The following is a 25,488-nucleotide window of genomic DNA, read 5'->3' as shown; positions in this document are numbered from 1 at the left end:
GGGTGGGTGTGATGACCCGGAAATTTCTGACCAAATTTAAACATAATCTTTGTATGATTAACATTTCCGACATGATAAGCAAAGTCTGTAAAACTGAATCTCAAAATTTTTGAACTACTTTTATATATTTAAATACCCTTCAGTTGTTTTCGACGATTCGCGAACAATTATATGTAAATAGATACATATATACTATAACTTGAAAAGGTAACAATGTATTAATTATTTGATACCGTACATTAAACTTATTGATTTAAATATCTATTTGAATATATATGATAAGTTGAAATATTTATTATTAAAATTTATTTATAAATAACTTCCAATGTGTATTTAAAAATTGATTTATGTATATTAAAAAGATATATACATATATATAATTTCAATTTATTTAGTAAGCGATAGTAACATTCGTTTATTGATTCGATTGATATTTAGATAAGTTAACTAAAGCGTTTAAGATGAACCAGTAAAACACTAATTTGCTACAGTATTTTCAAATTGCTACAGTACCTAAAATGCTACAGTGTTTTTGAAAATCATTATTTGCTACACTGAAATTGCTACAGTAAAAAAATTGACTTTGCTACAGTGAATTGCTACAGTAAAAATTGACTTTGCTACAGTGGTATAGTTTATGGATGATTTAAGACTATATTTTGACAAAGGTAAGAGTCGCGAAACGAAAAGTACTAGTTTTCTCAGCGTACGAAAGGGCGTTCGAAAAACCGGAACCGGGACATAAGTCGAGTGATGACATACGACTTATCAGAACAAAAATTACAAGTCAACTATGCATGTGAATTTAATATAATATATAATTAATTATATAAATTAAATATATTATATATAATATAAAATTATGTCGACAAACAAGAAGTTAAAAATTTGTGAGCTGTCCCAGGGTTCCATGCGATAGCATGGCCTTGAAGCACAAATCCCATGCGATCGCATGGGGTACTTTTTCAGGTATGATTGCTATAAATTGCAGTTTTTGGCTCGAGATAATCACACACATACACAAATATAGATATACTCCGTAATATTATTTATTATTATTATTATTATTATTATTATTATTATTATTATTATTATTATTATTATTATTATTATTATTATTATTATTATTATCATTATTATTATTATTATTATTATTATTATTATTGATAGGATTATTATTAATCTTATTATTTTTTATTATTAGTGTTATTATTTTTGCGATACAAAAATAATAATGTACATAAAATATTACGACGGAGTGCTGTCCAAGTAATTTTCAAAACGTGTTCCAAGCGAGCTAGAGCTAAGGAAAATATGGGTTATTGCCAAGGAAATTATGGGTAATGTTCGGGGGTATTTTTGTGAATTAAACCTCGTGTTTATCATCTCCGATGCGTCTACGTGCTTTCCTGCAATATTGTATATCAATATTAAACAGTGAGTTTCATATGATCCCTTTTACTCTCTACATTTTTGGGCTGAGAATGCATGCAAATGCTTTATTAAACGATATACAATATTTATATGCGTGAGTTTCATAAGATCCCTTTTACTCTCTACATTTTTGGGCTGAGAATGCATGCAAATGCTTTATTAAACGATATACAATATTTATATGCGTGAGTTTCATATGATCCCTTTTACTCAATATATTTTTGGGCTGAGAATACATGCGACTGTTTATAAATACTGAAAATACTAGATTTATATGCGTGAGTTTCATTTGCTTCCTTTTTAATTGCTTTTGCAATCTATATTTTTGGGCTGAGAATACATGCACTTTATTTTAAACGCAATGGATACAAGTACATACTAAATTCTACACCGAGTTTGAACCGAAAATCCCTTAGCTTTGGTAACTAGTAACTGCCAGTTATAAGAACTGGTGGGCGCGAGTAGTTATATATGGATCCATAGGGCTTGACATCCCCGTCTGTTCCAGGTATAGAAACCCTAGCCTGAACTATAAAACAGACGTATGCTATTTGAGTTTAGTACACGTTGGTTTGCGTGTATTGTACATGTTGGTTGCATGTATGTTAAAACAGGGGTACTTATTATAACGTTAAAGCTTAGTTACCAGGGTGCTCAATCTTGTAGAATATTTTGATAAACGTTTCTGGATGAAACAACTAAAATCTTGTGATCCACCTTTATATACAGATTATGCGCAACATTAAAACTATGAACTCACCAACTTTTGTGTTGACACTTGTTAGCATGTTTATTCTCAGGTTTCCTAGAAGTCTTCCGCTGTTTGCTTAGATGTTAGACAAGCTATGTGCATGGAGTCTTACATGACATATTTTTCAAGGAAACGTTGCATTCACCAAATCATCACCATGTATCTTATTTTGACTGCATTGTCAACGGAAATACTGTTGTAAACTATTATTTATGGTGATTGTCTATATGTAGAAATCATCAGATGTCGAAAACCTTTGATTTAAATATTCATTTATGGTGTGCCTTTTCAAAAGAATGCAATGTTTACAAAACGTATCATATAGAGGTCAAATACCTCGCAATGAAATCAATGAATGACGTGTTCGTCCAAGTGGATTTAGAGCGATCGTCACAGTGGGGGTGGTGGGTGGTGGGTGGTGGTTATGGTGGTGGTGGGTGGTGGTGGTGGTTGTTGGTGGTGGTGGTTGAAGGTGGTGGGTGGGGGTGGTGGTTGGTAGTTATGGGTGGATTTGGTGGTGGGTGGTGGGTGGGGGTGGTGGTGGTAGGTGGTGGTGGTGGGTGGTTGATGGTGGTGGTGGTTGGTGGTGGTGGGTGGTGGTGATTGGTGGTGGTGGGTGGTGGCGGTGGGTGGTGGTGGCGGCGGTTGGTGGGTGGTGGTGGCGGTTGGTGGGGGTTGGTGGTGGTGGTGGTGGTGGGTGGGTGGTGGTGGTGCGTGGTGGTTGGTAGTGGTGGTGGTTGGTGGTTGTTGGGGGGTGGGGGTGGCGGGTGGCGGTGGTGGCGGTGATGAAGGTGGTTGATAATATGTTAACTTTTGTATAATTAATTTTTATTAGTTATAATTATTAAAATGACTTTTTACCCTTATATGCATTTTAAGTTAAATTGAAATTTTGTGATATTTTGTGGTCCATATTTGCTTATCCAGTTTGTACTCATTTTAAGCTTAGCTACGGATCGTGCCCATATATATATATATATATATATATATATATATATATATATATATATATATATATATATATATATATATATATATACACACACACACACACACACACACACACACACACACACACACACACACACACACACACTACTATCCCATATCGATCAATATCACCTAACAATAGCTCCAAAATTAGATACTCTCACACAATTTGCAATTGATATTACGAGTTCTGATTTTAACAATGAGGCACTCGATCTACTAGATATGATCGATGAAGAAGACGAAAAAATTGTCGAACCGATCCCAAGAGCGCCTAGAAGATTTATACCAAGAGATCAAGAGGGAACCGGTATGCGTTTATGCAATGATTATATTTCCGATAATCCCACTTTTCTCGGAAATTATTTTCGCAAACGTTATAGAATGAATCGGTTATTGTTCATACACATATGCCAATGTATAATTAATTTCTCTCAAGAACCTATTCCGGATTATTTTTTATATTTTCGTTAATGGCAAAACCACAAGTGGAACCTTCTAATACAACCGAAAATGATGATGAAGTCGAAGACGACGAAGAAAACGACGACGACGACGACGACGAATGTGATGAAGATGATGAGTAGTTTTATAGTTTTTAATTTGTGTTTAAGTTTATGTAATTTTTAATCATGTTTAAGTTTATGTAATTTTTAATTATGTTTTTTTTTTCATTAAAAATATAACCGTATTCATGCTATTTAATAAAAGTGTTTATTTATTTATTTTTAAGTTAATAATAATAATAATAATAATAATAATAATAATAATAATAATAATAATAATAATAATAATAATAATTTAGGAAGTATGTTATGGTTGACAATGGTGTGTTATGGGAGAAAGTAGTGAGAAAAGATGAGAGAGAAAGTTGTTGTGGCATTGAAAATTTTTGAGGAAGTATGTCATGATTTAGAGTGTCTAATATACTCCCTCCATCCCATATTAATAGTCCACAGATAAAAAATACACAGTTTAAAGAAATGTCATAAAAGTACCGTACTTTCTATTTAATTTCCAGTTTTACCTTTACCTTTATTTCTCCTTTAATCCTATCCACATATATTAAGGGCATAATAGAATTTAAACTTCTTCTTCTTTTGAAAGTGAACTATTAATTTAAAATATTTTAAAATAAAATATTGAACTATTTATTAATATAGGACGAATACAGTACTAAAGTCAGTGAATATGTTACTCAATCTTGTAAATACCTTCAAATTTAGGATATTTTGGTTAACCTTTTTTTTTTTAAATTCTTTATACTTTTCTTTTCTTTTATTTACAATTTTTTTTTAACTTCTCTTTTCATGGCACTATTTTTTAACCGTACAATAAACTGATCAAACCCACCGATCATTAACCGGCCAAAATAAAATAAGTCCCCGTTTCTTTACAACCTTTTTTCCCTTTTCTTTATTACCTTATATTCACTACCTTTTTCATTTCGTTATTTTTTAAATATCCAATTAACCAACCGCTAATCAACTAAAACCGCCATTCGGTAATCAACTGAAACTACTCACAGCGAAGCGCGTTGTTTTCCTCGCTTTTTTTTTTATCATTTGATTCAAATGATTTGATTGATGTGATTCAAGCTAGAGCTGCATGCAAAATGAGAATTGTGATACGGAGTACTCGATAATCAATATCCAATAGTAGTTTCTTTTGTCATTTTTTTTAAGATAGTAGTTTCTTTGTCATTTTTATTTTTAAAAAATGTATTAATTAGAAATCATTTTTAAAAGATAAAAGAAAGTCTCAAGTAAAAAAATATAATAATAAACTAATGATTAATATATCTTTGAAGTTGACACTTATTTTGAGATTAATATAAATATCATAGTGGACACGTATTTTGAGTAATACATAAGATACAACACGTTATTGTCCAATCATCGACTGAGAATTTCAAGTTAGGATTGTCGTTAGCAAAATACTTAATTGAATAAATATAGCACAAAATATTTGAAAAAGAATTTAATTACAAAATATGTGAAACATAATTTAATTGAACAAAATATGATTATGTAGTATTATTACCATATACACTAACAGACAAAACTTATAAATAGTACTATTCTCACGCTTTAATCACTTGTACATCGCGCAACAACAGTTGTACACCGGTCACTATCCACGTGAACAATACTATTCACGTGAACAGTCCTATTCACGGTACAATAGCTTTTTATTATTATTTTTTTGTTGTAACAGTTTTTTTCCCCATTTTTTTCTTTTTTGATTTCTTTTATATTTTTCTTCACCCGCAGCAAATATCTACTAGACAAAAAATATGAATAGTACCGATGTTTTCTTTATAATTAGCAGCAGCAACTATCTACTAGGCAAAAAATATGAATAGTACCGATTGTTTCCTTTATATTTTTCTCTACCAGTTGTAACAATTTTTTTTTTATTTTTTCTTTTTTGGTTTCCTTTATATTTTTCTCCACCCGCAGAGATGCACCTATATTATTAATTTAAAATAACATTTAAATCTTTGACGGGTTATACCTTTTAGTTCGACTCGAGTTGCGCTTCAACGACATCATCGTTAAACTAAACGCAATAAAATACATTGAAAACCGAACCCCCGGTGCGAAGCGAGGGTAAACAACTAGTTACTTATCATTGTTATTAAAAAGAATTGTAAATAAAAGATACAATAAAAAGTAACAAATGATAGATTTTGATAGCGAGAGCCATTAGGACTTCTGTTAACGTACATAAATTAATTCTACATTTAAATAATTATCATTAAAAAGTCAATCTAAATTGCTATGTTGAAACGACTCAAAACCATTTCTGAAAAAAAAAAAAAAAAAAAAAAGAAGAAGTCATTCACCAGACTGAGTTATACTGTGCGGCGCGCCAGATTCCTACGCGTTGCGCGGTACAACAGTACTTGACTCCAAATATTGATTCAAACTCTCGACATTCAAAACAACTCTCGACATTCAAAACCCGTTTTGGTGCGCGGCGCGCATGGAATTCACGCGTCGCGCCCCGACACATGAAACCAACATCAGCAAAGTTTACCACTATCGTCTCCATCTCCCTTTATAATGCGCGACGCGTGCATAATATGCCCTGGGCGCGATAATACAGAATTGGAACTGCAGTTTCGAAAATTAATTTTAATCCACAACCAAATCTCAAGGATGACCCATAAAAGTATTAAGTGTATATTTTGACTCAAAATACATTTAACCACATCACAAAACGAGCATGACCGTCGGGACCATTTACCCATAAGTAAGTCTTCAAAATACAAATACTCACAAGCAAGCTACTCCAATGTCTTACCCTTGTCCTTTACAGTGCTAGAATCTATAAAAATGTGCAAACAACGAGGATTTTTATGGAATATGGTGCTTATTTGATTTTTATGATAGTAGTAAAAGGGATAGTGGAAAATATCACCTAGAATTTGGCAATTATGGTATAGGGTGTAATAGAGGATTTTTATGGAATATGGTGCTTATTTGATTTTTGTGGAATATGGTGATTATTTCACAATTGTGATAGAGTGAAGGGATTCTTATGGAAGACTTCTTAAGCCGTTTTGAGTTTCACCTTAAACTGATCGCTTGAATATTAGTTAGTGTACTCGATGAAGAGCAAGTCCCACCAGTTTTTATAACTCAAATACTAACTCATGTTTTTATAAAACTAAACACATGAAAATATCAAAACGTCCTAAAAATTTAAAATTATAATAATTAAAACATCATAAAAATAAAAAATTACAATAATTTAAACTCCTAAAAAATAAAAATTTAAAATAATTTAAAGTCTTAAGACTTAATAATGCGATACTTTAACAATGAATAGGTCGAATCCTCACTCACATATCTTAATTCAAGACTACTCGAATCGTAATTGTATTCATGACTTTCATCAAAGGATATAAGATACAACTCCATTTGATTTGAGAATAGCGTATCTTGGCTTGTTGTTTATCAATTATCAACATCCCATTCATTATCCCGCATAAGAAACGTAAATTTTTTCTTGTCTTCGTCGAAATATACAATATTCGAGAAACGTAGGGTATTTCTTCGAAGTCACACAACCTTGATATATCAAAGTCAGTAACGTCGATATCATCACATGTTTTTTGCATTCTGCCAGTGTATGACTTCTAGCCATACGCTACTGCACCCCATAATGAACGCCCATTGAAATCAAAATCGAACTCATGAAAATAAGTAATGGTTGGAGTTAAATGATAAATTTAGGTGTGTGAAAAAGAACTGTTTGAAAGTAGAAAAAATATACAGATTCTGTGAGGAAATTGGTTGAAGTTATATGGTGTAAAAAGTTTAAAATTTTTTGAAATAAGATTAATTTTTTAAAAAAATTACAAAAATATATAGTATTTTGATTTTTTTTTTTTTTCATTGCAATGGCTATGGTGATATTTTCTGTTTTTGATTGGCTAATACCACATATATGCCATTACGCCATCTATATTTTCTGTTTTTGGGTATGTCTCGTGTGTCATCTATATATTTGTATGTATGTCTCGTGTCGTGTGTCTAGTGGGTTTACTTCTGTTTGCTTGCTGTCTCTGCAAGCTTCTGTTGTAAATATCGTGGTCTTTGAGTAGCCTGGGCTGGCATTTTTGGCCCTCTGCTCCTTGTGTTGTTTCTTTCCTTTGGTAATGATATCCTGCTTTTCAAAAAAAATATGCCATTACGCCACACATTTTCCTCAACATCACGCAACACTAATGGCGTGATGGTGGTGTGATCTGGTCACCTTCGAGCATGTCGCCACGTTAATGTTAAGTTGGTCTATTCATGTTTTATAGCATACAACTATTGTTACAATTTGCTTGCCAACATGGCCATTGGCCACACGGTACAACTTTGAATTTTGCTTTGCGCATCTTTATATGCTGTTTATGATAAAAACATACACGATCTATGCTCATTCACCAATGCATAGTTCAACTTAAGTTCATACTTTGTCTTCTTTTATTTTTTAAAACGAAAAATGTGCAGTCTAACACCAATACATACATAGTTCAACTTAAATTTTAGTTGCAGTTTCTAAATTTATATTTAACAAATGTGATTGTCAAGTGGTATTTTTTATAACAATAGACAGAAGACATTAATTATTCATAAATTAAATTAAAGTTGCATTTAATAAAACTGAATTTAGCAACGTTGAATAGTTGATAGTTTAAATGATTCAAAAATAATCTGAATGATTGAAAAACTCTCAATAAACTTGATTCTGAATGAAAATAAGTTGTTTCATAATCATATAAATAAACGATATGAATCGAATAAGATTACCTTATTTACATGTTACATGCATAAAAAATTCAATTACATGTTTATTAAGTGTTCTAGTTATGATTTGAGGAGAATATTACTAAAAACTTAAGTAGTTAATGGTTAGAATATGTTTCAAGTCTGAATGGTTCAACAATGAATATTGAATCATTTGAAAGGCTCAAATTCACTGAACCATTCAATTAAAAAAATAAACAGATATATTTATCACAAGTCCGTTTCAACAAATATGCAGCATATGCCCCGGTGTTCATATGTGAGCAGTTTTGTTGATCAAGTCAGAACTAGACTGATAATTATCACACAAAATTGGTCCGAGTCTCGTCTTTTTAGCATGTTCGGCACAACAGAGTTGTCCATGCATTGATGATACTTGACAAAAACTCACATAATAAACTACCAATCCACATGTTTGGCACAACCCGAGTCGTTCAATGGATAATAAACTACTGATTCACAAATCACAAATTGAGTTTAAAACATGATTGAGAGTAAAGGATGACATGTTTATACTTAATCATATATAACTTTTTACAAATTATAAACTTAAGGGCGGAAAGAGTCATTAGCAAGTTATTCCAGTCATTAACCCTCTTCAAGATAATCCTTCTCCGTTCCCTCCCTGCTTCACGTATATACAATAATAAAAGAAACAAAAAACGATTGGATATCTAATACCATAAAGCACCAATCTTGATACCTCAAATGTTAAAACAACCGATTAACTTCATCCTCGACATGAAAGCCCACAACAGATGGTTCGACACAATATATATATTTACGATAATCAGAACAAGTGTCCGATGAGTGCTTACAAGTGCATGCTTCATTATGTTTAGCGATTTAACTTTAACTTTAGACCAGACCAAAAGTGGATGTGATGTCAAAAAGGGTTTGAGGCCAAACAGAGCCGTTTTAAACCCAGTTTGGGACCCCTAGTATAGTTAATTTAAACTAGTAGAATAAGAAAAGGCAGCATCTTTTTGACAAACTATACCCCCTAAAGGTTTAACTAGTGTAATAAATGATCACCATGATATGATGCATATGTAAGAAGTTATAACAATCACACAAATGAATCGCGTTTATCTAGTGCTATCTGCATAATATCCAAAAACAACACTCACCTGAAAATCTCAAACCTACCTTATAGAAGCATTTGGAGTACATATATCATGATCCACTTGGCACTGGCCTCTATAAAAACATTGACACAATTCATTTAGATTAATATAATAATAATCCCAACTCAAGACATTTTGAAAAGGTTAAAAAAGGAGAGGAGAAAAGGGGTAAGTAAGTAGATAACCTACCTCTTAATCTCCTGGTAAGGGAACAATCCCCCTGCAATCAACTACAATAATGTCTTCTCTTTTGTTCACAGTTTTACTAATTATATTCTTGCTCAGCTCATGTGAAAATCAATATGGACGAGACCGGTTTCCACCATGATAATTCCTATCCGGACCACCATCTCTGTAGTTGTCTCTGCGTCCACCACCACTGCCACCGTAGCCGCCACTTCTTCCACCGCCACCACTGCACAAACAACCAATTTTAGCACATTCATAAAGCCAATAAACACACAAAAGCGCCAGTTCATACAACAAACGGGAGGCCTAAAACAAATTATTTTAATGAAAGTTTGGGTAAGCTAAGCACACAAACAACCTAAATGCATGTTTAACAACCATAAATGGCATCATTATACACACACACACACAGAATAATTACAAGTATCGCCTAGGGGAGACTGTCGATTATTAGATAAAACAGGTTCCACCTCCACCTATATTTCGCAGCCTCTATAGTAGATGAAATTTCAAGCACTGTATTTTATCGACTTAAGTAGAAACAAAGAGAGTTTCTTCATTTACTGTTCATACTGTATAAGCTAAACCAAAGTTCCAAAAACACAAAACTAACTCCACCAAATGTAGGCAATATATTAAAATAGTTTACTATCAAGTATAACAGAGTGGTTACATTTTATTGTGGTTGTCACCGTCATACAATTTTGATATTCGACAAAGAATATTAAAGCACAATAATAAACAAAATCAAATATTAGTGTCAAACCGCAACAGAAAACCACTAGGATCAATTTGTAAAGAAAATTGGTATCAATAGAATAAAGGTATTCAGTAAAACATATACTTTTTATACCATTCAACTAGCATATACCTAGAAACAATGCAAAATGTCACTCATGAGTTTATGTGCATAATGAGTTAATTACGACACATACCCTTGCGCGGGAGGAGGCCTTGGAGCCGATTTCTCAGCCATTCCAACGCTAATTTTGTGACCTCTCAGCTCATAATCTGATGAACAAGAAAACAATTACATTTAGCCGCATAACAAAGTAACATAACCTAAAAGAAAGTTCAGTAACAAGCGCATACTGTTGTAAAACCCGCCAGCAGAATGTGCTGCAGAAGGATCCTCGTAGACCAACGCAGCATCACCTTTGTTTTTTCCTTTTTCATCGGTGTAAATCTTAATGTTATAAGGCCACTGGTCCTTATAGCCTCGCTTCTGCTTAATTCTTCCAACCTACAAACACCATGAAATATATGCAATTGTCATTCAACAACTTCTCAAACTAAAATAAATAGAGTTCACAAGCCAGGTGAGACGAGGAACAAGCCAAAATTGGTTTATAGTGAGAGTGGGTCAAATTTATAATGAGAAGAAACCAACCAGGCCAGCTTGAGTACACACACCATACACTTAGAACCTTACAAATATAATATATACAGGTAGATTGGGATCTCAAGATCAAAATGTAATATATAACAATCCAAATCACTGAAGAGCAAAAAATTGGAGTCAAGTGGCGTTGCAGTGTCCAATTTTTGCTATTCTGTGATTTGGATTGTTTTATATTACATTTTAATTTTGACCCAATTGACCCATTAATGATGAGAGACAACCCAAATCGGCCCTAACATAAAATAAAGAAATTAAAATTTCCACATCCAACAGTGAAGTAACTTATTGCTTGACAATATAAGATAAACGACAATTCTATGTACCTGTCCAATGCCTCCGAATAGCTCTCTCAATTCATCAACAGTCACATCTGGGGGCAAATTCGAAATGTAGATACGTGCGTTGTCACAGGATTCGTCACAAGTTTCATCACACTGCTTAACCTTTATAGGTGCTTCAGCAGGAGCACCACCATAACCACCTTGACTCTGTGGTTGACCACCATAACCACCTTGACTCTGTGGTTGACCACCATAACCACCTTGACTCTGTGGAGCACCACCATAACCACCTTGACTCTGTGGAGCACCACCATACCCACCAGCTGAACCACCCCGACCACCACCACCGCGACTTTCGGGCAAAGAATCGCCAGCATAACCAGTACCAGCACCATAAGATGGTGGATATGAAGTGGGCCCACCATTATAGCTTGCAGGAGGGGGGACAGCTTCAGTTCCATAGGAACCACCATATCCACCTGCAGCACTCTGACCATAACCACCGCTGTCTCTGCCGCCATAGGAATCACCACTTCCTCTACTACCTCCACCACTAACACCATCGTAGTTTCCCCTACTGCCTCTATCACCACCCCTACTGTAACTACCACCATCAGTGCGCCCACCACCGCCTTTATTGTAACCTACTCCATCACTAAGACCACGATCTCCGCCGCCGCTGCCTGTTCCAGCAGGTGAAGGGGTGCCACATTTGTTGCATTCAGTTCTCCACGAAAAATTTGAGTTGTTACACCTGCAATAATATACGAGGGTCAATTTGAGAATACCATTAATAAAGACAAAGCTTGCAACTTCTATTATTTGAGAAAGCATATATACTCTTAAATACTATACGAATTGGGATAAGACTTGCCAGCAACTGTGTTCAGAAAACAAAATTGTAGATCATAAATTATTTGAAGTCACTTAAAGGTGTTTGGAATTTTGTTTATTTTGAACGGTTGATCCACTTTGTAGATAAAAGTTACCAACATATATTTTGTTAAGTGTTTACTCTTACTAGGATAAGCACACATGCATTTTCATAAAAATGTTTAGAACTGTTTCATTTAAATAAGATAATTCGTAGGTACTATATAAGCAATCCCAAACATTGAAACACCATAAACATTCAGCAATGATTTTATTCAGGTACATATAACGAAAATCCGGTCTCAAAAAAGAATTTATTGAATAACATGCCCAACACCAACAATTTAGACGCAAGTCACATGTCCTACCAGAAAATGCCAACAAAATAAACCTATTTGTATCCACCTATATCCTATTAACGCTATAGCTAGACACAGCATGAGCTTGTAACACGCTAAAATCTTTCTATCTCTATAAGTCACCGAATTAACATACACACTTTACGATTTTAAACTAAATAACTGACCGAGTTCAAGAATACCAACTATGACTTGTGAAAAATATTTCTTTTAGTAACCATTCTTTTTGAATACGATCGAAACATGATTCAGGCATTATAAGTTATACTATATCAGCATATTTCCATCCGACTAATGTCACTATCATGATATGCATTCAAATTCTAGTATAATTGCCAAAACAATTTCAGATGTGCATAATTTAAAAAACATAACCAAATCAACAAAAAAAAAAAATTTACTCTGGATTAGGGCACGGCCAGTCTCCTTCTCTACCACCACCTCGTCCACCAGAACCTCTACCACCACCACCTCCGCCACTGCGCCCTCGATCTCCACCACCTTGATATCCACCTCCACCTGAACAATTCAATTGAATAAAACGCAAATTCGATTACATATTCGAATTATTTAATTCTTATTTGATACGAAAAATACTAATTAGATAGCATCAATTATGTGATTTACCTCCGTATCCACCGCCGCCGCCTCCTTCTCTACCACCACCACGACTACCGTAACCGCCGCCGCCACCACCACCGCCTCCATATCCACCGCCACTTCCACGGTTTCCGCCATACGATCCACGTCCACCACTGCCTCCGTAACCTCCGCCACCACCACCGCTGCCACCGTATCCACCACCACCGTATCCACCGCCAGTTCCGCCGTATCCACCGCCGCCGGGCGGTGGAGCAGATCCATCTCCTTCATAACCGTATCCGGACATAGTTTGGAGTTAGGGTTTCGTTGGTTTTTAAGTTTGTTTTGTAAGACCGAGAAAGGGCGAATTTGCGTTATTTATATACTACAAGGATTGATTGATAGGTGAGGCACTGAATGACACGGAGTATATGGATTGGTCCTATCGACTTAAATTCACCAAAGCTCACCGACTCGTATGGTTTGTGTCAAATCTTACAATTTTAGGTGCTACTCCGTATGATTTTTTTTTTGTAATTTTATATATTGAGGTTTAAAAAAAAGGGTGATGTGATATATACACAATCTATCAAGTTTAATCACTTAATGGGTGATGTGATGTATACACAATCTATCTATTTTTGTTATATACAAGATCATCATGATTTATAGTGTTATACAATATAATACTGTAAAACATGATGTTGTGTACATAACAAATATAGGTTGTGTACATATCACTCCCCTTAATTTAAGCCGTTAAATCATGTGAAAGAGTATATTAATCCTTTTACATTTTTCTTTTTTAGCTTCTCATCCATGGGCGGAACTTAGGGTGCGTTTGATAAAACTGAATGATTTAGCGCTGAATGGTTCAGAATTTGAGTGATTCAAAGCCTCTGAATAAAGTTTGTTCTGAATGAAAATAAGATGTTTGATAATCATTTAGAATGAACGATATAAACTCAGTAAAATTACCTTATCAAAGTATAACATGAATAAAATATTCAATATACTTGTTAGTTAAGTGTTCAGGTATGATTTAAGGAGAAAATTACAGAAAATTTAGGCTCTTAATGGTTAAGAGAGTGTTTCATCTCTGAATGGTTCAGCACTGAATTCTGAACCATTCAGCATTATATGTCATTCAGAGGTCAGAAACAAACATGTTGAATGCTGAATGGTTCAGCATTCAGCACTGAACCATTCCATTAAAAGGCAAACAAACGCACCCCTAATGTATCACAAAGGGGTATTCGCCCCACCTGAATTTAACGGGAAAAAAATTTACACTAAAAAAAATTACCAAAAAATAATGTTTTTTTTTTTTTTTTCCCGAAAGGCAATAATATATATTAATAAAAATAGCAAGATGCTAGGAAGTACAACGATCATATCACAACAATGTTATAACGCCCAATACCGATGGACGCACATCAACCCGAATGACAACATATCTACAATAGCAACGATCCTGAAACACGATTTCTAACAACACACTAACAACATATGAAACATCGAATCATCAAGGAAATCCCCCATTATCCAAACCAAAACACAATACATAATCACATTAAGGGCAATCACCCGATAGAAAGTATGGAATATGAGCACATGAACAGCAAACAGGAAACCCGACGAAATCCAAACAGACAATCCAGCCACATTGTCAAATTGAGTGGTGATAATGAAATATGTCAAGATGGATAACAAGAGAAAACCACAATAGAATAACCGCCACATGATGAAACATATGTGGTGCCGAAAACATGAACAAATACCACTAAACCGGTATGATTTCTTCACCAATGAACTAATATGCTTCATCCACGAACATAAAATTACGAACCTACAGCCACGAACCTCCAAACATTACCAATCCAGTACAATTTAAAAATTTGTCATAGAGAGTCGAGCAATTGACATATTCTGAAAAAATAAGATGTTGCTTTTTTTTTTCTCTCTTTTATGAGCTATACAAGGTTGACTGACTATAACTCAACGAAGACTTTCTCATACGGTTGGTAGATGTACAAACTCCAGTTGCACCAATTCATACAACCATTAGACAAAGGCCAGGAACCTACAAACAATACACTACGAGATGGAACCCACAAACCGACAACCACGAACCTACAAACACTCAATCACGAGACGGAACCCATAAACCAACCACGAAACTATAACTCCAGTTGCACCATTTCATGCGACAAAGGGTCAACAGTTGAACCAACTCACGAACCAACGGAACACCACACGGTCCACACCTATCTGATCTACTCATCTATCGACATTCTGACACTACATAAATCAACGACAAAACCAACAAGAGTATCACACTTACCAGATCTAATACACCTACCAACAGAGCACGAGACGATAACCAACGGCAAGCCGACACTAGATCCGGCGACAAACCCAGTTTTCGGTCAAAGAAAACGAAAATCCGCAACCATATAATATCTCCAGTTAAAACACGCAAAAAAATTCGGAATAGGGCCAACACAAGTAAGAAAAAGAGAAAAGACTAAGAATAAAGAAGAAAAAATATGTAAAAGGAAACATGGTGGCTGGATCACCGGCGAAAGCCGGTGGCCGGAGTATAAAAACACTAAAAATAATGTTTTTTAGTGTTTACTCTTGCTGAGTTTGAAAAATTTATTAAATTTTTACACTCGCCTCATCTATATTCGGGTTCAAGTTCCGCCACTATCCTCATCTTCTTTAATCAGAATACTAAAAAAAAGCAGAAAAAATCCTTCAAATTAAACCCGCTAAAATTGCTAAATCAAACTCCACTAAAACTATAGCTAACGCTTCCGTCATTACCTTCGTCAATTTTCAAATTCAAAAGACAATGTAGGTATGTGTTTGTACACTTTTTCGGAAAATCTTAAGGTATCTTAAGATTGGGTTGATCTGGTCATAAAGTATGAATGATTTGGGTGTGTTCATGCATATTTTTTCCAAGGGAAAACCAACACACGAACAATAATGCGAAAGGGTTTTTTTTAGGCGTCAATGTCGTCGATCTCCGGTCCGGTTACCGTGAATAACCCGTACCCGAGATGATGATCTCGGGAGGGTGGCCAACGAATTGCCCGCCGGTCAATAGTCAGACCCTATCGACGGCAAAGGGAGAAAAAACCCTACAAGACCCGTAGGTAAAAACCCTAGTGTTGCGATCGTGAAGACGATCGTGGAGAAGATCCGGCGAGAACTGCTGTATGCGTTGCGAACTTGCAGTGGTGGAGGAGTTGCGGTATGATCGAATGACCGTATGAGGTGTTTTTGATGTAGGGAGAGATCCCTATATTTATAGGGGAAAGACTAGGGTTAAGGGATAATTAGGGTTTATAGCTTATGGGTCAAGCGTAAATGTAACCCTAATGGACCATACCCGATCAAGTCACCCCAGTTCGGTATGATATCTTTCGTTAAGTATCGTATCGAATTCTCCATTGCAATACAGTAAGAACAAAACAAGTGTGCGCAATAGCTATGCAGTAGATACACGGACAGCCTGCGGAAAACCAATTCCGCGTTAAGCTGCGCAAAAGTTGTGCGGGTAGTTGCGCGGAAAACCAATTCCGCTCGAAGCTACGCGAGGTCGCTGCATGAAAGCTACGTGGAAAACCAATTCCGCATATGTGTGCGTGAAAGATCGTAATGATAGCTGCGCATATTGTTTGCTCAAAACCGCACACAAATAAATAATTCAATAAAACAAAAAACAATACTTCGCAAACCGAACGGATTATGTTTCTAAATATATTTAACAGAGAATATAGGAAAGTAAAAGGATTATTATCTTCCCTTTTCGTAAAATTCGAGAAAAGATGCATATCACTTTTTTCTTCAAAAAGAATTTTGGTGATCCCTTGTTCTCTAAGTAAATAATTCTCTGTGAAAGTCAACAACATACATCTATGTGCATGAGTGATTGGCTATGTCTATTGTTGCTTTATGACTTTCGCATGTTACAGAGAATTTTGAGAATCTGTTGAATAAATATAGAACTTACGGATGTGTATGAGAACGACGAAGCTTATTATCACGGCCCCACGGTGGGCGCCACTTGTTCATGCATATTTTTTCCAAGGGAAAACCTACACACGAACAACAATGCGAAAGGGTTTTTTTTAGGCGTCAACGTCGTTGATCTCCGGTCCGGTTACCGTGAATAACCCATACCCGAGATGATGATCTCGGGAGGGTGGCCAACGAATTGCCCGCCGGTCGATAGTCAGACCCTATCGACGGCAAAGGGAGAAAAACCCCTACAAGAGCCGTAGGTAAAAACCCTAGTGTTGCGATCGTGAAGACGATCGTTGTAACGACCCTGGTTTTTCCAACGTTATTTTATTAATAATTATTATTATTAATACGCGTGATTAAACGAATGTATGTTATTACATTTACATGTTGCCATGATTGCCCGTACTTGACTTTAATTGCCCGGAACGTCTTTGTGACACACGAAACTTCACGAATAATATTTTTAGAATATTATTTGCATTCATGATTATTTATTTTTAATCATTTTAATTAATCAAGGTTAGTGATTAATTACTTGGGCTTTAATTATTTAATTTGCATCTTTAATTGGACTTGGGCCTTTAATTAAATACATTTGGACTAGTAAGCCCACCCTACACTTTTATGGACTTGTAAGCCCATTTCTTAAGCTAGTATTATGTTAAGGATAATCAAGGTTAATTAATTTAAGTAGGAGACCAAGTTGTCTCAAGCATGCAAGAGTTATTTTTAACTTATTACCCCTTCAAGCTTTCACCACCTTTCCAAGACTTGAAAGTGAAATTTGACCTTCCCTTTTACTCCCCAAAAACCGTCCCCTTTGATGCCATGGAAGGAGTTCTTTTTTTTTTCATTTAACTTGTTACTTGTTTGCAAGTATTTTTCATTTTCACACTCTCACATAATACTTACACTTTCTCTCAATTTTTCTCTCATCTTTCTCTCAAAACATAGTAAGTAATAATTTTTTTTTTCTTCTTCCTTCTTATTTCAAAACCGAAATGTATACATCCATCATCATCATCTAGATTACTTGCTTATTTACTTGTTTGTTGAAGCTTGTTACTTGTTGTTGTAAAGATCAAGTTCTTTAACTTGAATCTTCATAGATCTAGGTTTCTTCTTTTGATTTTGAAGAACCAAGAACAAGAACTCAAACTCACTAGTTTGTAGTTCCATATTTATGTAATTTCATGTTTCAAGTTCATAAACCTTAAGATCTTTCTTTAATTTCATGTTTGTAGACTTAAACACTAAGATTCAACTTTGTTTTTGAATCTTCCTAAGTATGATACGAACATGAACAAAAGACTTAAAGATCTAGTTACTTTCTTCATTGTTGTTCACTTTGAATTTATGTTTCAAGTTCATAAGTTGTAGACTCATCTTTATGTTTATATTGTTGACTTGAATTATAAGATCTACACTTTGGTTTGATCTTCTCAAGTATGAAACAAATGTAAACATGTAACTTGTAGATCTAGCCTACTTCTTCATTTTTACTTACTTTAATGTTGTGTTGATGTTCATGATCAAGTATTTACTAGTTAAAAACTTGGTTATTATACTTGAAACTTTGTAAGTTCAAGACATAGAAGTGTAACTTGCTAGTTACAACTTCACATACTTGTGTTGATTTAACTTAAGTACTAGATCTAGACTTTTGATACTAAGATCTTCAAGATCTACTAAGAACTAAGTTCTACAACCTAAGATCTTGCTTACTTAAGTTCATTTTCAAGTTTGTAACTTATTACTAGTTTTAAAGTTGATGTATGTGATAGATCTAAGACTTTGATGAAACTTTGGTTCATCAAACATCATACAACTCTTAAGTGAGTTGATCTACATGCCTTAGACTCACATTTGTGTTACTAGTGTCAAAACTTAGTTGTGTTACTCTTACATTTCATGTTTGTGCTAAATCTAAGATTTGATGTAACTTTGGTTCATCAAATTAATGTCTTAGACTTGCACTAGGGTTATGATGGACAAATCTTGGTTAAGATGATGTAAACACATCCATGAGTTGTGCACTTGAAGCTATACGCATCAAGGATGAGAACCATGATGAGCATCAAACACCAAGATCACCGGAACCCTTGAAAACCCACTGTTTCTGTCCAAAAGTTTCTGTTCAGCTGTTTCTGGACCATACCAGTAGGTCTGGGCTGATCCCATCTTTATTTTTGGATAGAACTTTTCGAGTAGATAATTTTTCATTCAGGACTCATCTTCATCCGAGTTACGGTTTAGGATTTATGGCCCTCCGTTCGTCACTATGTCCTTTAACGTGGTGCAGAAAATTTCAGACCTACTCGCACATATACCGTTGCCACGGTCAAACAAAGATGAGTTAGCTTCTGTAATTTTAACCACACTTAAACGACTCATATACGGAGCCATAGCCACTGGCCTCACCTCTGTTCGGTTTGTGTAGAGGCCGTGGTGACTGATCCAAGTCAGCCTTTGTTTTAAACTACTTTCTTAAACGAACCTTACTTGTTACCTTTTGTTTGATGATGATTAATGATGACCCTTATGACCTTAATTACATACTTATAAACCTTTTGAGATGACTTACTGACTTAGTACTATTTGACTTAGGTTGAGGATTTCGGACCGTTTACTTGCACACCTTTCCCGACTCAACTTAACCGCTACTACATATCATTGTGAGTTATAGCATTCCCTTTTTTCTTTAACTTGTTTTGGGAACTGAGAATGCATGCGGATTTTATGTTTTACATATTAGGCACGAGTACTTAAACTTTATATATGTGTGGGTTATATAACGGCATAAACATTCCCTTTAGCTCGGTAACGTTTAATCATTGGTTTTTGAACCGTGAACGCGAATCTTAGATATGGATCCATAGGGTTTGACATCCCCACTCGGGCTAGTCGCGCTAGCATTTAATGAGTTTTTAATACTTCGAGGTTATACGCACTTGCCAAGTGCACTTTCAGGGGGTACATAAACGTTAAGTTAGTTACCGGGTGCCCACGGTTGAGCATATACTTAAACATACTGATTTGGATTACTGTTTTGAAACGCTCTTTGTAGCACTGAAATCTCGTGGCCTACTTACCTTACTGTTATACTTAAACTATAGCTCACCAACCTTTGTGTTGACATTTTTAAGCATGTATTTCTCAGGTGCTTGAGGTTGCTTCCGCTGTTATACTAGTCTGGCTGTAGACACCCGCTGCTTTAGAGATGTCACTGCATGAACGCTTACTTTTGCATTCAAACATTATTACTTTTGAAACGATGATTTGTAACGACCCTTGGGGTCACATACACTTATTTATTGCTTCTATTTAGTGAAGCATACTTTTGGGATGTAAAACTTTAGACGTTGGTTTTGACGTCACTTTTATTAATGAATGCAAACTCTTTTTAACAACGCATATAGTACTTAACCTTGTAATGATCCTGTTGTTGATGGTCTGTACATGATGATTTAGTACGGGGCATCACATTTGGTATCAGATTATTGGTTGTAGGGAATTAGGTTGCATTAGTGAGTCTAAGACCGACCCGAGTAGGATTCACTGATAGGACTAATCTACAACTTGTTAGTTTACTTGCTTCCGCTGAACTTACTGCATGCTGCTGCCTACTTTTACTGCTATATGCTGTATGCTATTACTTGCTTCCACTACTGCATGCTATTGTCTATTTTCGATTGCATGCTACTGTGTTATATTTCTGCATGTTACCGTTTATTACTACTGCATGCCACCGCTTACTGCTACTGCTGTATGAACTTACTGCATGCTACCGTTTCCTTTTACTGCTATGTAAACCCGATGTATGCATTTGCTTATTTTCGCTACTGCGTGCTACTATCTGCTCCTAGTATATTACTTCGGTATGATACTGTTACTATTGCCCTGCTGCGTGCTGTTGTAAACGATCTAGGCTGCTGTAGTTGTTATGCCTGATTTCGCTCTTGCTACCTGTCTACTATCCGCTATACCGACTCGGAGGACTTATCCTTCCCGGTTCAGATGTCTTCCTGAACTACTTTTCCACTCGTCTAACCCTAAGAACTAGTAGTGTAATCCACCTGTTACAACTGTTCCACCGTTCCAGAGATCGAAACATTACTTCACGCAATCTAGGATATTGTTCAGTTGACACATACACTGTACGCTTTCATGACCGCCACTTAACTCTTTCATTCCTCACGACTGCTCAACGATCTAACGACACTTCTACACTTAGGTCCCTACCACTCCTAGACATTGGAGAAGTCGGGAAGGCATTCCCTTTAATGAGGTCATAGTACAACAACAACAACAACAGTACCCAATACCACTTGAGTGGTGTATGGGGGAGGTGAGATGTAGACAATCCTTCCCTTATCCGAGAATAAAAACAAGTCATTTCTCCACCCAGAAAAGTAGAGAAAGTCATCCCTCTCTTTATTCGGCGGATAAAGAGATTGCTTCCGAGTGGACCTCCGGCCTTTTTTTATTTATTTATAAAAATAGTAAAAAAAAAAAAAAAAAAAAAAAAAAAAAAATATATATATATATATATATATATATATATATATATATATATATATATATATATATATATATATATATATATATATATATATATATTGAGACGCCATGAAAATGATAGAATCAAAATTTCATGGGTTTAAAAGTCTCCCTGAAAATCAATTTAGGCTCTAAGCGGCTAAAAAATAAAAATACTAATACTAGTACTAGTGTTAGTAAAAAATAGTTAAAAGCAATAGTAATAATATTAATACCACAAATAATATTAATAATTAATATTAACACACCCATAATACAATAATAGTAATAATAATAATAATAATAATAATAATAATAATAATAATAATAATAATAATAAAAATAATAATAATAAAAGTAATAGTAGTAGTCGTAATAGTACCAGTACTAGTAATACCAAGGTCATAGTGTCTTCTACTAATACTCAGCCATACCCAAAGACTTGCGAGTCGCCTCGAGACATATCGTATCACTACTTGCTACACGTACAACCCTACGCGAGACTCTGAATGAATATCTAGAAGGAACCTAACAACGTTACCTGAATCCGAACCTTGAAGAAACTTCGGGACACTTAAGCATTAATACATGGTCTACGGAACCTACGCACCCACATCGAGAAACTGCGAGATTAGTTATGTTGATTCTATTTTGTTGGCACAGATAAAGCACCGTTAGATGAAATTTGTGTATAATTGGAAGTGATCACGTTACATTGACCATATGGATTAATATTGGAATGAACGTACGATTTATTATAATATAATGACGCCAGGCCAGCGTGATTATATTGAAGTAAATCATGCAGAAGTTCCAATGTTACTACATGAGGAATATGGGGTGATCCACGGAAAAATTTTGTTAGGAATTACTTGAGCATACACATTGTAGCCTGTTAAAGGTAGGGAAGGAATAACCACGTAACCCAGATACTGTACAGGAGGGGCCTTGATTGCAGAATTGATAACCCAAAAAATTTGTATTAGAGATCGACACCCTGGTCATTTAAGGAAAAGGTTCTCAAATTGGAAAAACTTTGTACTAACTTGTGGTAGAGCAATCATTATCTCAGTTATAGAACTCGCATGGATCCTGATTTTGGTTAGGGTACGTTTCATCACAACGAATTATTGTCTCAAGGCTGTTTAATATTGGAGCGATAGAAACCTTATATCTAAGAACCTTAGTCTTATGACTAATAAGCCATTAACAACCATGAGAGTTTAGTATTCAATAGGGCAAGCAAATGGTAAACTAAGGAAGATAGGGGAATAATTTAAGGTAGTACTTTAAGATTAACAGGTGGGTCATTTGGAGATGACCTCATATTAACCAAACTTGGGAGTTTTAATGTAGTAGTTGAAAAGGAATAGTTACCTACGTACAGGCATATGTTATTTGAGAAGATTGATAGAATTTGTTTTTCACAGTAGTACAGTAAGATTTGATTTGGGATGAACTTTAAGATTAACCTAATACTCAGCGAGCTAGGAAGCTTTGAGAAAATAGTTAGAACGAACTGACTTTCAAGGATGAAAGTGGAATTTGTTTATAATGAGGGAAAATTTATTCGTATACCTCGCAAGAATGGTGAAACTATTATGGGAAGAGATGTAGCCCGAGAACTGAACCTTATTAGTTACATGACAACAACTCGAAACCCCACAATGGAAATGGGAAGGAATTCATCGTTAAAATAGTAAAGACGGTAAGATGGTTAGGACATCATCTGGGTTATTATTGACCGCCTCACCCAAAACTGCTTACTTCCTAGCCATGAAAGAAACCGATACAATGGACAAACTTGCACAACAATACTTAAGGAAGATTGTATTCCGTCACTTCAGCAATTCAAAGCCTATATTGAAGACCTCCCAAGAATCTCATTTTGATACTCATTCTTATGCAACTCTAAGTCCTAGCTTATTACGAGAAATCTTTATTCGGTGATAACCACAACATCATCCTTCTTACCTCGAAATTCGTCATACCAGTTCGAAATTTTCCTAAAAATCAATGAGTGGTTAACTCTCATCCTCATACTCTCCCATTTGTATCTCACTTATAAGCAACAACTTCACACTTAATCATTTTTAGTCAAAGGACTTATGCCCTACTAATAGTCGTCAATCATACATAAATTTAATGGTTTTTATTACCTCAAATATCACTTCAAATTTTCAAAAGTCTTTTACTCGGCTCTCATCAATCTTTTCCAACTTGTATCCCCCGAAATATGAAAATTTTGTTTACCAAATTTTACACACATTATTTTACTGTGCTATCCTCTCAAAGCTTTATAAGAAAAATAAACTTATTTTGTTTGTCATTCATACAAATTTTTGAAATCATACCCATTATATAAAAATAAAGTAAATGATTACCTATTTTTGACAAGTACATACGAAACTTTACTTTCACTGTTACAAATCAAATCCTTTATTCAAAAGATATCATACTTTGAACGGTACGTGTTATACATAACCGCAATTTACTAAGAACTTCGTTTCTTCTCTTACCTTGTCACCATAAACAATTTCTATAAAATTTTCGTTGCTTATTATATAAAACTTTTCGTTTTATTCGTATCCAAGTCATCATAACGGCTTTATAACCGTCGGAATCGAGAGATTCATGTATATGTGATAAAGTCACTGACTACCACGTCATGCAAGGCCTTCGGACATCCACATAAACCATTCAAAACTATTGCGTCACCCCATGGATTTATTTCACCACACCAGTTAGAACAATGCTCTTCCTTACATAACTCTAAGTCCTAACTCATTCTAAGAAACTCTCATTAAGTAACATTAACACCATCGGTATTCTGAATTCATTATTAGTCACGACCTGTTTGGCATTTTGCAAATTCAAGAAGCGATTAACTTCTCATCCTCGTGCTCTATCCTTCGTACCTCACTTTTTAGCAACGGCTTCGCACGTAAATATTTTTGGCCCAAAGACTTGTATCCTGATAATTACCAAAACTGCATTTATATCATTAGTTTTCATTACCTAGTAACTGGTCACCCAAGGATTTCAAGCTTTTTCACTCAAATCTTTTCAATTCGTAACCTTTGAAATACGAAAAACTATGTTTATCAAAAAATTTTACACGTTGTTTATTTGTACAGCCCTCACAAGATTTACAGACAATGAAGGTACTAAAAACTTTTCGGTCACTTAAACGATTTATAAAATCATATATGTATAAATTTATACCTACTTATTTTGATACTAAGTTATATCTTTAAATTATTTAAAAACCACTCCTTTACCGAGCTATTCGACTTAAGTCAAATAGTTTTGAGCAAAATGGTACACATTGTACCTACTTCTAAATTTACTATGAACTTCGTCCATTTATGTGGCCACAACAAACGATTAAAGGTTTTGCTTTTCAAAACTCTCTCGGTGGACTTTATTAAAGGCTTTCGTATTAGACTACACCATGTAAGGATCACACTTTCTCTCACCCTCCGTTAGGAATGAAACCTACTATTAAGATCTTTGTTAAAAATTCTCGAGCCACTTTGGATGGCGGTTTTATAAAATTTGCTAGAAAATCTTTTGCACCCATAAAATGTACTTTTTAAAGCTAAACATGACAA

General features: G+C 34.9%; 1 protein-coding gene across 5 annotated transcripts; it reads right to left on the bottom strand.

Moving 5' to 3' along the window:
• Window positions 1–8,907: 8,907 nt before the first annotated feature.
• On the bottom strand, window positions 8,908–13,785 carry LOC139841679 (transcription initiation factor TFIID subunit 15b-like). Of its 5 annotated transcripts, XR_011757423.1 has the most exons (8): window positions 13,343–13,785; window positions 13,117–13,234; window positions 11,526–12,237; window positions 10,893–11,043; window positions 10,736–10,811; window positions 9,801–10,026; window positions 9,634–9,684; window positions 8,908–9,109 (listed from the first exon to the last, which is right to left on the bottom strand). XR_011757423.1 is itself a non-coding variant. In XM_071831882.1 (6 exons), the coding sequence occupies exons 1-6, from the start codon at window positions 13,602–13,604 to the stop codon at window positions 9,909–9,911; spliced, it is 1,437 nt and encodes a 478-aa protein (XP_071687983.1). In that variant the 5' UTR covers window positions 13,605–13,785; the 3' UTR covers window positions 9,126–9,908. The 5 variants fall into 5 exon arrangements, 1 of the variants encoding a protein (XP_071687983.1); XR_011757421.1 differs by having other exon boundaries at window positions 9,634–10,026; XR_011757424.1 differs by lacking the exon at window positions 9,634–9,684.
• Between the last annotated feature and the right edge of the window lie 11,703 nt (window positions 13,786–25,488).

Source organism: Rutidosis leptorrhynchoides, chromosome 4 (genome assembly GCF_046630445.1).
Source record: "Rutidosis leptorrhynchoides isolate AG116_Rl617_1_P2 chromosome 4, CSIRO_AGI_Rlap_v1, whole genome shotgun sequence".
Lineage (NCBI taxonomy): Eukaryota > Viridiplantae > Streptophyta > Magnoliopsida > Asterales > Asteraceae > Rutidosis > Rutidosis leptorrhynchoides.
This window is presented reverse-complemented; position numbering and strand designations above follow the sequence as displayed.

What these genes read in the sequence shown, in the direction of transcription:
- LOC139841679 (XM_071831882.1), bottom strand. Translation starts at nt 13,604, where the DNA reads ATGTCCGGATACGGTTATGAAGGAGATGGATCTGCTCCACCGCCCGGC. An exon ending in TATTCGGAGGCATTGGACAG is followed by an intron (nt 11,044 to 11,525) that starts GTACATAGAATT and finishes TGGTGTTTGTAG; the next exon opens with GTTGGAAGAATTAAGCAGAA. An exon ending in TGCTGGCGGGTTTTACAACA is followed by an intron (nt 10,812 to 10,892) that starts GTATGCGCTTGT and finishes CTTGTTCATCAG; the next exon opens with ATTATGAGCTGAGAGGTCAC.